Below are 12,735 nucleotides of genomic sequence, written 5' to 3' on the forward strand. Positions count from 1 at the left end.
CTCATATTGCTTGTTACATATGTCCACATTCAATTTGTAGATTGATATATTTCCTGATTTTCTCCAGTTCCTTATTTTTCAGATTGTAATGACTTGGGACGGTCACATCAATAATACTAAGTGTACAATCTACAGTATTTGAATCTTTATGATAATATCTTATCCGTTACAGCTGATTGTCCTTGTGTACAATATATGTATGTACTTGTGAATCCCAGATTATTGCGATGTTGTTTCTCAAAGTCATTTTTACTGGTTGAAGTTCACGCCAGTTGATCTTTACATCATTATTAGTGTTTACAAACTGTCCAGTGAATATTTTTAGCTATGTTTTTTACGTTTAATCAGATATTCTGATTGTACTAAGGCTGGACATAAGGACAATATGTGGTCCACTGTTTTTCGTGCTTGATGACATATTCTGCATTTTGGATCAAATTTTCTCTTTAAGATATTATTATTATAAATAGATTTGTCTTGTGCCCATATTATGAGAGCTTCTGTTTCAGCCTTCAAATCTCCATGGAGCAATCAGTTGTAGCTTTCGTTCATATCTAAGCATGCATTTACTACATCTAAGCTTGACGACACCAACCGTATGCTTGTCGGCCTTCCTAACTCTTCCCTCCACAAGATACAGATCATCCAGAACTCTCCCGCACCAGGCTCCACGACCCTATCATCCCATCCTTGTCTGTCTCCCCGTGCTCCACAGTTCAAAATCCTTGTTCTCACCTACAAGGCCCTCCACAGCCTTGCTCCTTCCTACCTCTGTGACTTGCTAATCCCATATCAACGTGTCTGCTCCCTCAATTCAGCAGGCTCTGGCCTGCTCCACATCCCCCGCCTGGCCCACCCCACCATCAGCAGTCAGGCCTTCAAATTTTCTGCCCCCGCCCTTTGGAAATCCATCCCACAGTGCCTTAGTCTTGCTCCCTCCCTTGCCTCTCTGTCTCGAGATTTTTTTCTTCGACCACGCATTCGGCCACCCTCCTACCCCTACTCTTCCTGTCCTCCACTCCCCCTGGACCCAAACCTCTGCTCAGGTCCAAATCCCCGACTGTCCAGCCCTTGCGACATCCTCCCGACGTGAAAGGCGCTTTACAAATGTCATTTGTTGTTTTTCTTTTATTTCTCTTTGAGGGAGCAGACAGGTTGGTGAAAGTGGCTTTCATATCGGGAGGATGTCTCGGGGCACTTCACAGTACTGGTTTGGTACCCGAGCTAGGGGAGCTGGGCGATTCCACTGTCTCCCCATCCCCCAGAGGATGGAGTTCAAGATCCTCGTCCTCACCTTTAAGGCCATCCATGGCCTTGCCCCCTCCTACCTCTCTGACCTGCTGACTCCCTACCAACCTGTCCGCTCCCTCCGTTCAGCGGGCTCCTGCTCCATGTCTCCCGCCCAACCTGCCCTATCATCGGTGGCTGGACTTTCAGCCTCTCTGCCCCCACACTCTGGAACTCCATCCCACGGTCCCTTTGCCTCGCTTCCTCCCTCGCCTCCTTCAAGGCTGGTCTCAAGACCCTTCTCTTCAACCGTGCCTTTGGTCGCCCTCCCACCTCTCTGTCTTCCCTCACCCCTACACCACCCCTCCCCCATGCTCAGGCCCCGACACCTGACTGTTCAGTGCTTTGGGATGTCCTTCCGATGTGAAAGGCGCTCTGTAAATGTCATTTTGTTGTTGTAATGGTTCACAAGTTCACAGCAAAGTGCCAGGCTGTCTGGAGACCCGCAGGGAACCTAATGTAACTTGCACACCATTCGTTGAGGTGCGGTCGGTTAGCAATGTTTTGTAGTCAATAGTTTACTGCACAGGGACTTAGTTAATGAATGGATGGACTGGTGCTGCCAGTTGTTGTATTTCGAGCTGATTAAGTGAACGTTGCTCGAGAATTATTCCAGCACAAATTGTTCCAGCCCGGAACTGAGCCACTGGCGGCATTGAGCCACTCATGCAGATTACCATCATCTGAGCCCTGAGATGTCATTTCACCCTTGAAACCGCTCCTCACACATCACCTCACCAGAACGATCAGAGAATCAGAGACGTGCTCTGTGTTCTATTTTGAAACTCTCCTCTTACTGGTGACGCGCTTCACTAGTCCCAGCTAGCAACAGCCGCACCGATTCATTAATGATTCTGTTGTATTCCTTGTCAGCACTTCGAGATCAAATGGCACGGTTTGAAAAAGGGAAGATGTTTCGTCAACAATCCCCAGATAAAATTGGTCATTCACTTCAACAACAACATGAATTTACATACCGCACTTCACACAGGATAATAATAATATTCCTCGCATTCGATAGTGTCATAAAGAGCTTCACAGAATATACTGTAAAGTGAATGAACTGTATATTTGTGGGCGTCTAGGGGAGCTTAAAATGGCTACTTAATGGATGTTTGTGGAACATTGCTGTACACAAATTGGCTTCTGCGTTCCCCTACAAATATCCTCATAGGTCAGTCCCCTCATCCCAGGAACTAACCGAGTGAATCTACGCTGCACCCCCTCGAGCGCAAGTATGTCCTTTTTTAAATAAGAACCAAAACTGCACACAATACTCTCGGTGCGGTCTCACCAAAGCCCTATACAGTTGCAGCAAGACTTCCCTACTGCTGTACTCTAAACCTTTTACAATGAACGCCAACATGCCGTTCGCCTTCTTAGTTGCTGCTGCACCTGAAAACTAACCTTTTGAGACTGGTGCACAAGTCCCTCTGAACACTAACAACAACAACAAGATTCCATTTATTGAGCGCCTTTCACGTCGGGAGGACGTCCCAAGGCGCTGTACAGTTGGGTCAGGACCCGAGCAATGGGGGGAAATGGTCAGGGTGAGGGGAGGGAAGGGAGGGACCGAGGAGGGGGTAGAGAGTCGAGAGGGGAGCTGAAGGCTGAAGGTCAAAGAGAAAGGTCTTGAGACCGGCCTTGAAGGAGGAAAGGGAGGAAGCGGCGAAGGCACTGGGGGATAGAGTTCCAGAGCCTCAGGGCTGAGAGGCTGAAGGCCCGGCCACCGATGGTAGGGGTTGGGGCGGGGGATGTGGAGCAGACCGGAGCCAGAAAAACGGAGGGTGCGGGCGGGTAGGTAGGGGGATAGTAGGTCAATGAGGTAGGAGGGAGCGAGGCCGTGAATGGCCATGTAGGTGAGGATGAGGATCTTGAATTCGATCCTCTGGGGGATGGGGAGCCAGTGGAGGCGAGCGAGGGTGGGAGTGATGTGGTCGCGGTGTCTGGTGCGGGACAGTACACGAGCTGCAGAGTTCTGAATGACCTGCAGTGTGGAGGGAGGGCCGGGAAGGCCGGCGAGGAGAGAGTTCCCATAGTCCAGCCTTGAGGTGATAAAGGCGTGGACCAAAGTTTCAGCCGCGTGAGGGGTGAGGTAGTGCCGTAGTCTGGCGATGTTCCGGAGGTGATGGAAGGCGGTGCCAGTTGTGGTGCGGATATGAGGGAGAAAGGACAGCTCAGGGTCGAACAGAACCCGAGGTTCCTGATGGCTTTGAGAGGTGGAGAGTGCGGCCTTGGATGCTGATGCTGTCAGCACCTGAGGTGCGGAGGCGCTGACGTGAGCCAATCAGGAGGGCTTCAGTTTTTCGTACGTTGAGCGGAGAAAGTTATCTCTCGTCCAGGACTCGATGTCGGACAGACAGCTGTCAGGACATCGGGGGTCGTGGAGTTGAGGGTAGAGGAGGAAAGGTAGAGTTGGGTGTCATCCGCATACATGTGGAAGTTAACCCCATGTCTGCGGATGAGGTCACCACAGGGGAGGCATATAGAGGGTGAAGAGGAGGGGACCGAGGACAGAGCCCTGAGGGACACCGCACGAGGCAGTGCGGGGGCCGGAAGAAAAACCATTCGTGGAGACAAAGTGAAGACGGTGGGAGAGGTACGACCTAAACCACTCAAGGACAGGGCCTTGAAGGTTGAGGTGGGAGGACAAGCGGTGGAGTAGGATAGCGTGGTCGACCGTATCGAATGCTGCCGATAGGTCGAGGAGGACGAGGAGGCAGAGGGAGCCCTGGTCACAGATGGTCAGGATGTCATTGGTGACCTTGACCAGGGCAGTTTCTGTGCTATGGGCAGCACGGAAACCCGACTGAAGGGGTTCGAATAATGAATGGGTGGAGAGGAAAGAGCGCAGCTGGGAGGCGACAACTCGTTCCAGGACCTTGGACAGGAAGGGGAGGTTGGAGATGGGCCGGTAGCTTGATAGCTGCGACGCATCAAGGGAGGGTTTTTTCAAGGTGGGCGTGATGGTGGCAGTTTTTAAGGGAATGGGAACAGAGCCAGAGGAGAGGGACAGGTTGACGATGTCTGTGATATGTGGGGCAAGGAGGTGGAGCTGGGAGATAAGGAGTGGAGTGGGGATGGGGTCAAGGGAGCAGGTGGTGGGTTTCTGGGATAGGATGAGTTTGGTGACAGAGCGTGGGGAAACGGGTACGAAAGTGTGTAGGGGAGGATGGGTAGTCGGAGTGTGGGAGGGAGGGGGTGGGGGTGGGTGGATGTTGGAGGGGAAGTGACCGCGGAGCGAATTCCCTTGATTTTGGATTCCAGGAAATCCAGCATCTCCTCGCAGTGAAGGTTGGAGGAGACGACCTGCGCGGGGTGGCGGGGGGGACGGAGGAGTTGGGATGTGGTAGAGAACAGTGGCCTGGGGTTGTCCTTCGCCTCCAGGATTATCCTGGACTAGAAGGACGTCTTGGCCGAGGCTAGAGTGGAGCGATAGATTTTGAGGACGTCCAGCCAGATTTGTCGGTGGACCGTTAGGCCAGATTTGACCCAGGTGCGTTTAACGCACTATCTCCTTAAACGTCTGCCATTGCTGGTCTACTGTCAAATCCATAAGTCTAATTTCCCAATTTATTTTAGCTATCTCATGCCAGCAAAGTTGGCTCTACTTAAATTTAAGACCTTTGCTTCGGACTTAACTATTCTCTCTAACTTAATGCTAAATTCCATCATATTATGATCACATTTTGCCCGAGAGGATCACTTAGCTGATCAGCTCTGCTTCATTACACAAAAGAAGGTCTAATATGGCCTGTTCCCTGGTTGGCTCCTCGGCACACTGATCTAGATAATTAGATCAGTTTACCAATCTACCAATAATTAGACAGTTTACCAATCTACCAATGGCATCAGTAGTTTTAACAGTTTTTAGTAGCACAGCACTTGAATACTTACAATAGCAGTTCCCACAGCAATTCCCACTCTCACCCAATTCCTTCTCACTCTGGCCTCGCCTCACTCTGGACTCTCTGTCCATATAAATACAAGTTGTTGATGTGCCCACCTATTGCTTGCAATTGGACTTATTTGTTGCCAGTACAATCCAATGCAAATTTACATTCAAACAGCGACTTTCACATCAGGAGGATTTAAATAATAATAATAATCCTTGCATTTGATATAGCACCTTATCACATCTTTGAGACGTCTCAGAGTGCGATTCGCTCAAAGTCTTGATAGCCCTGAAATTGCACCCGAGCTGTGGTAGCACAAAGGTGAACTCTGAAGCGCATTGAGACGTGTCAAAAACGTAATAAGGTGCTATATCAAATGCAAGGATTATAAGGATATGCAAGGATATGTTTGTGCAGTGTCAAGATTCAGTCAGAGAGTAATAGAAAGTGAAAGAGACACAGAGATTAGACAGAGAAAGAGACAGAGAAACAGAGATTAAACAGTCAGAAAGAGACAAAGAATCCACAATGAGAGTGAGCGATCATCAGAGAGAGAGACAGAGATCAAGAGACAGTCATAAAGACAACACAATAGACAGAGTGAAAGTCATAAATAATCGTTGCATTTTGTTGCAAGTTTGACAACTTTTTTTGGTCAGCCGGATGTCTGACACGTGTGGAAATCCATCACCGTGCTTAAGAATATCAAGCTGAGAATTTCATGCATCCCACCTGCACATGGAAGTTCCAGAGATAGATTGTTGGAATGCAATGTGCACACTGCCTCGGTGAGTGGAGAGAGAGGCCAGGAGGTTGAGGGGGTCAATGCAGGAAGAATGAGGAGGAAGAGTCTTCTTCATCTTTCGCTGAAGAAAATTGAGGCTGATCCAGGACTTGAGGTCTGTCAGGCGGGCGGTCAAATCACCAGTGGACCTGGGATCAAGGGCAGAAGTAGAGGTAGATTTGGGTGACATCCACGGAGAGGTGACAATTGACCCCGTCTGCGCTTGTGTCACCAAGGGGCCCATTGTAGATGAGGAAAAGGAGCAGAGGGAGGGTAGCGCCCTGCAGCTGACTGTGTGATGGTGGGAGGTGAAGCCATTGGGGAAGCCAAACCAAAGATAACCACATGTTAGTCAGCTTCAAAAAGTATTTATTTATATTGCAAAACATAGAATCAAATGGGTAAAATGTGAAAATCAATGATGTTTCCTTGACCTCAGACCCATTATTACAGAGACCAAAGCGTTACTGACTGACCTGATGTAAGAGAACTGGTTTTACGAAACGCGGCAACCAATCTGCACCAAGAAAATGTTGCACAAACATCCAAGAGAAGAATGACAGTTCTTGGCTTGTGTCACTCATCCAAGAACAAACCACATCAATGCCTCTGGATGGCAGCTGAGACCCTGAGCTGAGTGGCCCGAACTGGGGCTTGAACACCAATCTTCTGACCCAGAGGTGAGATGTGCTACTCACTTGTCTAAGCTGACACCTAGATTCAGCTGGATCCAAATTCTGTCCATGAGCTGTTACTGCAAAATGCTTCACATGAGGGAGATTTAGAAAAACAAGACCCTTCTGTTTGCTTTGATGTCATCTCTCCAGAACAACCACTGTCCTACCATCATCAACTTCAAGATCCTCATTGTAGTGTTTAAGTCCCTCCAGTTTTGCCCCCACCCCATCTCTCTAACATTCTCTCTCCCCACAGCAGTACATCCTCCCCTCTACTGTGTCCGGCCTCCAGCACGTGGGCCGAATCCTCCGCTCCACCATCGGCAGCCGTGCCTTCAGCCACGATGCCCCGAAACTTTGGAACTCCCTCCATCAACCCCTTCACCTCGCCCCCCCCTCCTTCCCCATCTTCAGATGGCGCCTTTTCGACCACACCTTCCCCCTCCCCCTGGCTCAACCTTGGGCTCCACCATTGTTAAGCGCTCTGAGATGCTGCCCGGCGTGGAGGGCGCTATATAAATGCAAGCTGTTGTTGTCTTCCCATCACAGCTGCTTATTAAGTGAGTCCTGCCGTCAATGCTGTTTCAAACCGCTGGTAACAACTCGCCTGTCTTTGCACGAATGGTATTAGGTTAAATTTGTTAGAAAGCTATAGCGACAGAACAGCTTGTGACCCTGGGAGGAGGAGGCTGAATGGCATTTTCGTGGCAAGTGTTTTTCTTTCTGACCTTTGGTTGGAATCTTTGTTTTATGGAAGATAGAAATGTGCCAGGGTGTGAAGTCTATGTCTTCAGTACAGAAGGAGTGTCACAACTAGAAGCAGAGGTGGGTACAGAGTGAGACTGCACCCAGATGAATGAGGAATAAAATAGGAAGCCAGAACTTGCTCCATTCCATTTTCCCTCGAAATACACTCGTACAAGCCATAATCAGGCTCAGAAAATCTCTCGATGAGGAGAAGACAATCATCACGAGTGGAGGAGCAGGGCAGCATCTGGTCTTTGTGTTTCCATGAATACTCAGCATGATAGGAATACTTCCGGCACGGCAGGTACATGGGCGGTGGCTTGGTATCACGGGAAATGTTGATTTGCTGTGTCTCTTTCCTCAATTCAGGTCCTTGTCTTGCAAAACCAAGTATCGCTAAGAGGAAAAATGCAGAACTCATTACTAAGCCGTACTTAACCCCTTGTGGAATTACCCCCAGCACTCTGGAACGTCCTCCCAAAGTGAAAGGCGCTTTATAAATGCAATTTGTTGTATCAGGAAATGGGGGCAAAGCTTACTATAGCCTTGATGGCCATGCCAGGATAAATAATCCTGACATTTGATACAGCACTTTTCAAGTTGGGAGGACATCTCAAAGTGCATTATAGTGTTCACTGTGAAGTGCAGTGATTGTGTGTTTTGTAGATGGATTAGGCAGTCAATTTGTGCACAGTGACATCCCACAAACAGAGTGAGTGACCAATTTTATCTGGAAGATTGTTGGCTAGGACTCCGGGAGAGAGAATCTCCCTCCTTATTACAAATAGTGCCATGAGATCCTTAATGTCCACCTGATCAGGCCACAATCTTCATGTTCAAGGCAACACCACAATGCAATTGTTGTATGAATGTAACTGTGTCTATATTTGGACTCCATTCTCACAAGCACTTACAATGTGAATTGTAAGATGGGGAGAAGGGTGTAAGATTACAAAGATTGTACAGCCCGGAAACAAGCCATTGAGCCCAATCAATCCGTGCTGGTGTTTATACTCCATCCGAGGCTTCACCCATTCCTTACTCCCTGCCACACCCTTCTATTCCTCTCTCCCTCATGTGAAGGTCCAGCTTTCTCTTGAATGCAAATACACCATCTGATTCAATCAAGTTCCTCCATTTCGCAACTCTGCATGAAGTAGTTCCTCCTAAATTCTCTATTAGACCCGCCTTAGTCACTATTTTATATTTGTGTCCCCTAGTTTCAGACTCCCCAGTCAGTGGAAACGGTCTATTTATGTTAACCATATTAACCCTATTATAAAGTTAAACAATTCCATTAGGTCCCCAGTCAAGCATTTCTTCTCTTGCGAAAAAGGGCCTAAACTATCAGTCTATCCTTATAACAGTTACCTGCCAGCCCAGGTATGATCCTTGTAAGCCTTCCATCGCTGCTGTATCCTTCTTATGGTGTGGAGACAATAGTTGAAATGTGGTCTAACCAAGGTTTGTATAAATTCAACATTACCTCCTCACTTTAGTACTCTGTCCCTCTGGATATAAAGCCCAAGAGTGTTTTATAGCCTTATCTACATGTCCAGCTAATTTTAGAGATTTGGGGTACTGAATCCCCACATTACTTTGATACTCTACGCCTCAAGGTTTAATCTCCACATCTCTTTGCTTCTGTACGCCTAGGTTCAACCATCAGAAACAAAGTGTTTCATTCCACTGCCGGGAGCATGTGACACACACGGAAACCCATCACCAGGTTTAAGAGTATCCAAACCAGTCTGAGAGTTTTGTAGATGTATGTCACCTACACTTGGAGATTTCACTGTATCTGCAATAGAATGGACACCCTGTTTACCTAATTCTGGAGATTATCAGGCGTAAATTGGTGAGAGCCGAGGCTTTTCAATATGCTGGCCGCATTTATTTATGTATTTATACATAGGCTTAACTCTCCCCTCCTGATAATTCATCATTGAGCTCTTTTCCCTTGGAGTGACGAGTTATCAGAAGTTGACTGTAGGTTGCCTTTGAAAGCACTGATTAGCAAACTACACTCTGCTTTTTCCACAGGGCTACACAAATGTAATTTTGTTGCTGTTGCTATCGGATTTGCATTTTATATAAGCTTCCCTGTTGTCCCTCAGTTCCTTCTGTTATTTGTTGGTAGCCGTGGTACTCTATGCTTTACTGCACAAGCCTTACTCCTTCTTTGCCTGTCAGTCATCAAGTCCTGGATGAGGGCAAATTTCCTTCAGTTGAATCTGAACAAGACTGAGGCCCTCCTGATTGGCTCACACCAGCGCCTCCGCACCTCAGGCTCTGGCAACATCAACCTCCACGGTTGCACACGACAACTCACCAACCAGTCAGGAACCGAGATGTCTTGTTCGACCCTCAACTGTCTTTTCTTCCCCACATCCAAGCCATGACCCGCTCTGCCTTCCCTCACCTCCGTAACATCACCCTACTCCGCCACTACCTCACCCCTCAGCCGCTGAAACTCTTGTTCACACCTTCATCACCTCCAGGCTCGACTATAACGCCCTGCTTGTCGGCCTTCCCAACTCCTCCCTCCACAGCTGCAGATAATCCAGAACTCTGCAGCCCGTGTCCTCTCCCGCACCAAACTCCGTGACCCCATCTCCCCCACTCTCGCCCGACTCCATTGGCTCCCTATCCTTTAGAGGATCCAGTTCAAGATCCTGGCCCTCACCTACAAAGCCCTCCATGGCCTCGTCCCAACCTACCTCTGCGACGTCCTAACCCCCTACGAACACGCCCGCTCCCTCCGATCAGCCGGCTCTGGCTGCTCCACGTCTCCCAACCCACCCTCCCCACCATTGGTAGGAGAGCCTTCAGCCACTCTGCTCCCAACCTCTGGAATTCCATCCCCCAATCACTCCGCCTCACCCCCTCCTTAGCCTTCTTCAAGTCCCACCTCAAAAACCTCCTATTCAACCATGTCATCAGTCACCCCCCTTCCCCTCCCTTCTTCCCCCCTGACCCCAGCTCAGGTGTGAAATGCTGTACACTGTCCAGCTCCTTGGGAATTCCTCCGGATGTGAAAGGCGCAATACAAATGTAATCCTATTATTGTTGTTCGGAATGTGTTGGCTCTGCATTCCTTCAATCTCGCCCTTAAATATATACAATCGCGTAGCAACCAATTTCTGTCTCTCAAACAGTATTTTACCTTCTCTTATATTGCATATCTGGTGATTCCCATGTTGGAGATCTTGGATGATGGCCCTGGAAAAGGATTTCACATTTAAAGTCTGGGATGAGGTTATGCAGTAAGAACACATTCATCCCACATCACACAGTCACTTATCAACAGAACGCTGGCCTTCCTAATCACATCCCATTGGAACTTCTAACTTGGCCATTTCTTTACAGAGGGCACAAGGCACAGCAGCTTTGTTTAAACACAGCGCAGACCCATTACAACGCCCTTCACTGTAGTCTCTTACAATGGCACTGTGCACCCCATTCACTGTGCTGGCCTGCTCGAAAACATGGTCATCTTCCTGGTCGCCACCAACATCACGTCCTGCTTTGCACACCACAGGAAGTGATGGTGGTGGTGATCCAAAAGTCAGCCATTTGTAATTTTCGTACCTGAAATGGGTGGCTCACAGGGAGAGAGTTGGCTGACCGTGGGGTATAAACCCACAACCTTCTGACCCAGAAGCGGGAGTGTAACCAGCTGAGCCGGGCTGACCACTGAAAAGATTAGAAATCAGCGCTGACAATCACAAGGTTATCACTTACCCCTTCGGATCGAAAGTTTCACATTGCTTTCTGATTGAGTTCCACCCACAGTCAGGGTCTCGGGCCATGACACAATTTTCACAGGTGTTTGTGTGACGGAAACACTGCGGCATCGGAAACCGGACTAGCTCCTCCGCAGAGTTGATGTACAGATGTTTCTAGAAAAAACGGAAAAGGCACAAGGTCAGTGCTGTTCCTCAGTGCTGAGAGGGTAAATATGATGATGGTTGGGGTATTTATTACCAGATGGATGATTCTGGGCACGTTCGCCACTTACTGTTTGTGAATCGAGGAACATGGATAAGATCGGCCCCGGTTTGCTCAGAACTTTGATTTCTGATATAACGAAGGTCGATTCATTTATTTCCACCACTTTCTGGATTTTTCCGTTCTCTGCAGAGATCAAACAAGCGGTGATGTTACAGCAGTCTTAGCAAAGAAAGCGTTTGCATTCTTGTAGCGTTTTGCAAGTTGACAGTAATTACTGAACTGGTGTGACTGGTTTTGTAGGTAACATATATCCCAAGGTGATCTCCAAACACAAAAACAGCTTGCACATGTAGTACCTTTCACCTCGGCAGAATATTGGTCTCAAAGTGTATTACAGAGACAGGATGGGAGCCCGAGTACAGAGGCAGACGAGGTGGTCTTTGGGTGTGACATGCAAAAAAGCGCAAAGCAGAGGGTTTGGGGCACATGTTCTGAAAACATGGCCACCAATGGTGCAGCGGAGGGGTCAGAGACAAACAGAAGGCCTAAGCCAGGTGAGCGAAGGAGGCTCTGGAGGAGTGGGGCATGAGATGGTCAGAGAGTCGGTGTCAGGGCATGAAGTGATTGAGTGTGAGTGAGGTGGTTAGTGCTCATTAAGAATGAGCTCTTCATGGATTTGTGTTAATCTGACAGAGTGGTTTTGTTATGGAGTTGATGACTGTGTGTTTCAATATGTTGTTGCCGATGGACAGCCCCTCACACCACTCGCACACAAAGAGGTGTGAGAATAGCAGTTTTGGAAAATCGTTCAGTACCTGTTGAGGCCGAGTCCTCAACAACATTAAAAGGGAATTGGTTTAAATGTTTAAAAAAATGTTTTATTTTAAAACATTATTTTATTTAAATAAGAGCAGAGTAATGGTATTAGAGTAAAGAGCTCCAGTAGGGGAGAGTAAAATAAGTAAATTCACGTACAGTCACTGTATTTTACAGTAAATCCTGTGAAGCGCTTTGAAATGTTCTGACATGAAAAATATATTATGCGCAATACCATTTCCATGCTTAAGAACCTCCAGACCAAATACTGAGAGTTTCACATACACATGGAAATCTCTGTGTTTGGAATGGAATGCACTCTCTCCCCAGCTCGCCAAACCCCAAAATTATACTGGCCCAGGATGGCGAGAGGCAAGGCTTGAGGACCCATTAATGTGTCAGTAAGACTATTTAGCCAAACGAGAGCCTGCCATGACCTACCTGTAGCCAGGTAGAGAACATGGGAGATCAGGCCAGCTTTCCCAACAATTCTGTCCACCACTATTTTCTTGAAGTAGTGCTGTTTGCTGATGATGATTGGTTTTCCTCCGATGGGGTTGATCGGCTGCTCCAT

The 12,735-nt window shown here is 48.0% G+C and overlaps 1 protein-coding gene across 1 annotated transcript; it reads right to left on the bottom strand.

The window, feature by feature from the left end:
- Positions 1-7,141: 7,141 nt before the first annotated feature.
- On the bottom strand, positions 7,142-12,735 carry LOC103189194 (semaphorin-7A-like). Its single transcript, XM_042343056.1, has 5 exons — positions 12,603-12,735; positions 11,413-11,528; positions 11,136-11,293; positions 10,558-10,613; positions 7,142-7,787 (listed from the first exon to the last, which is right to left on the bottom strand). Exons 1-5 carry the CDS (start codon positions 12,733-12,735, stop codon positions 7,435-7,437), a joined length of 816 nt encoding a protein of 271 aa, XP_042198990.1. The 3' UTR covers positions 7,142-7,434.

Source organism: Callorhinchus milii, unplaced genomic scaffold (assembly GCF_018977255.1).
Source record: "Callorhinchus milii isolate IMCB2004 unplaced genomic scaffold, IMCB_Cmil_1.0 Scaffold22, whole genome shotgun sequence".
Lineage (NCBI taxonomy): Eukaryota > Metazoa > Chordata > Chondrichthyes > Chimaeriformes > Callorhinchidae > Callorhinchus > Callorhinchus milii.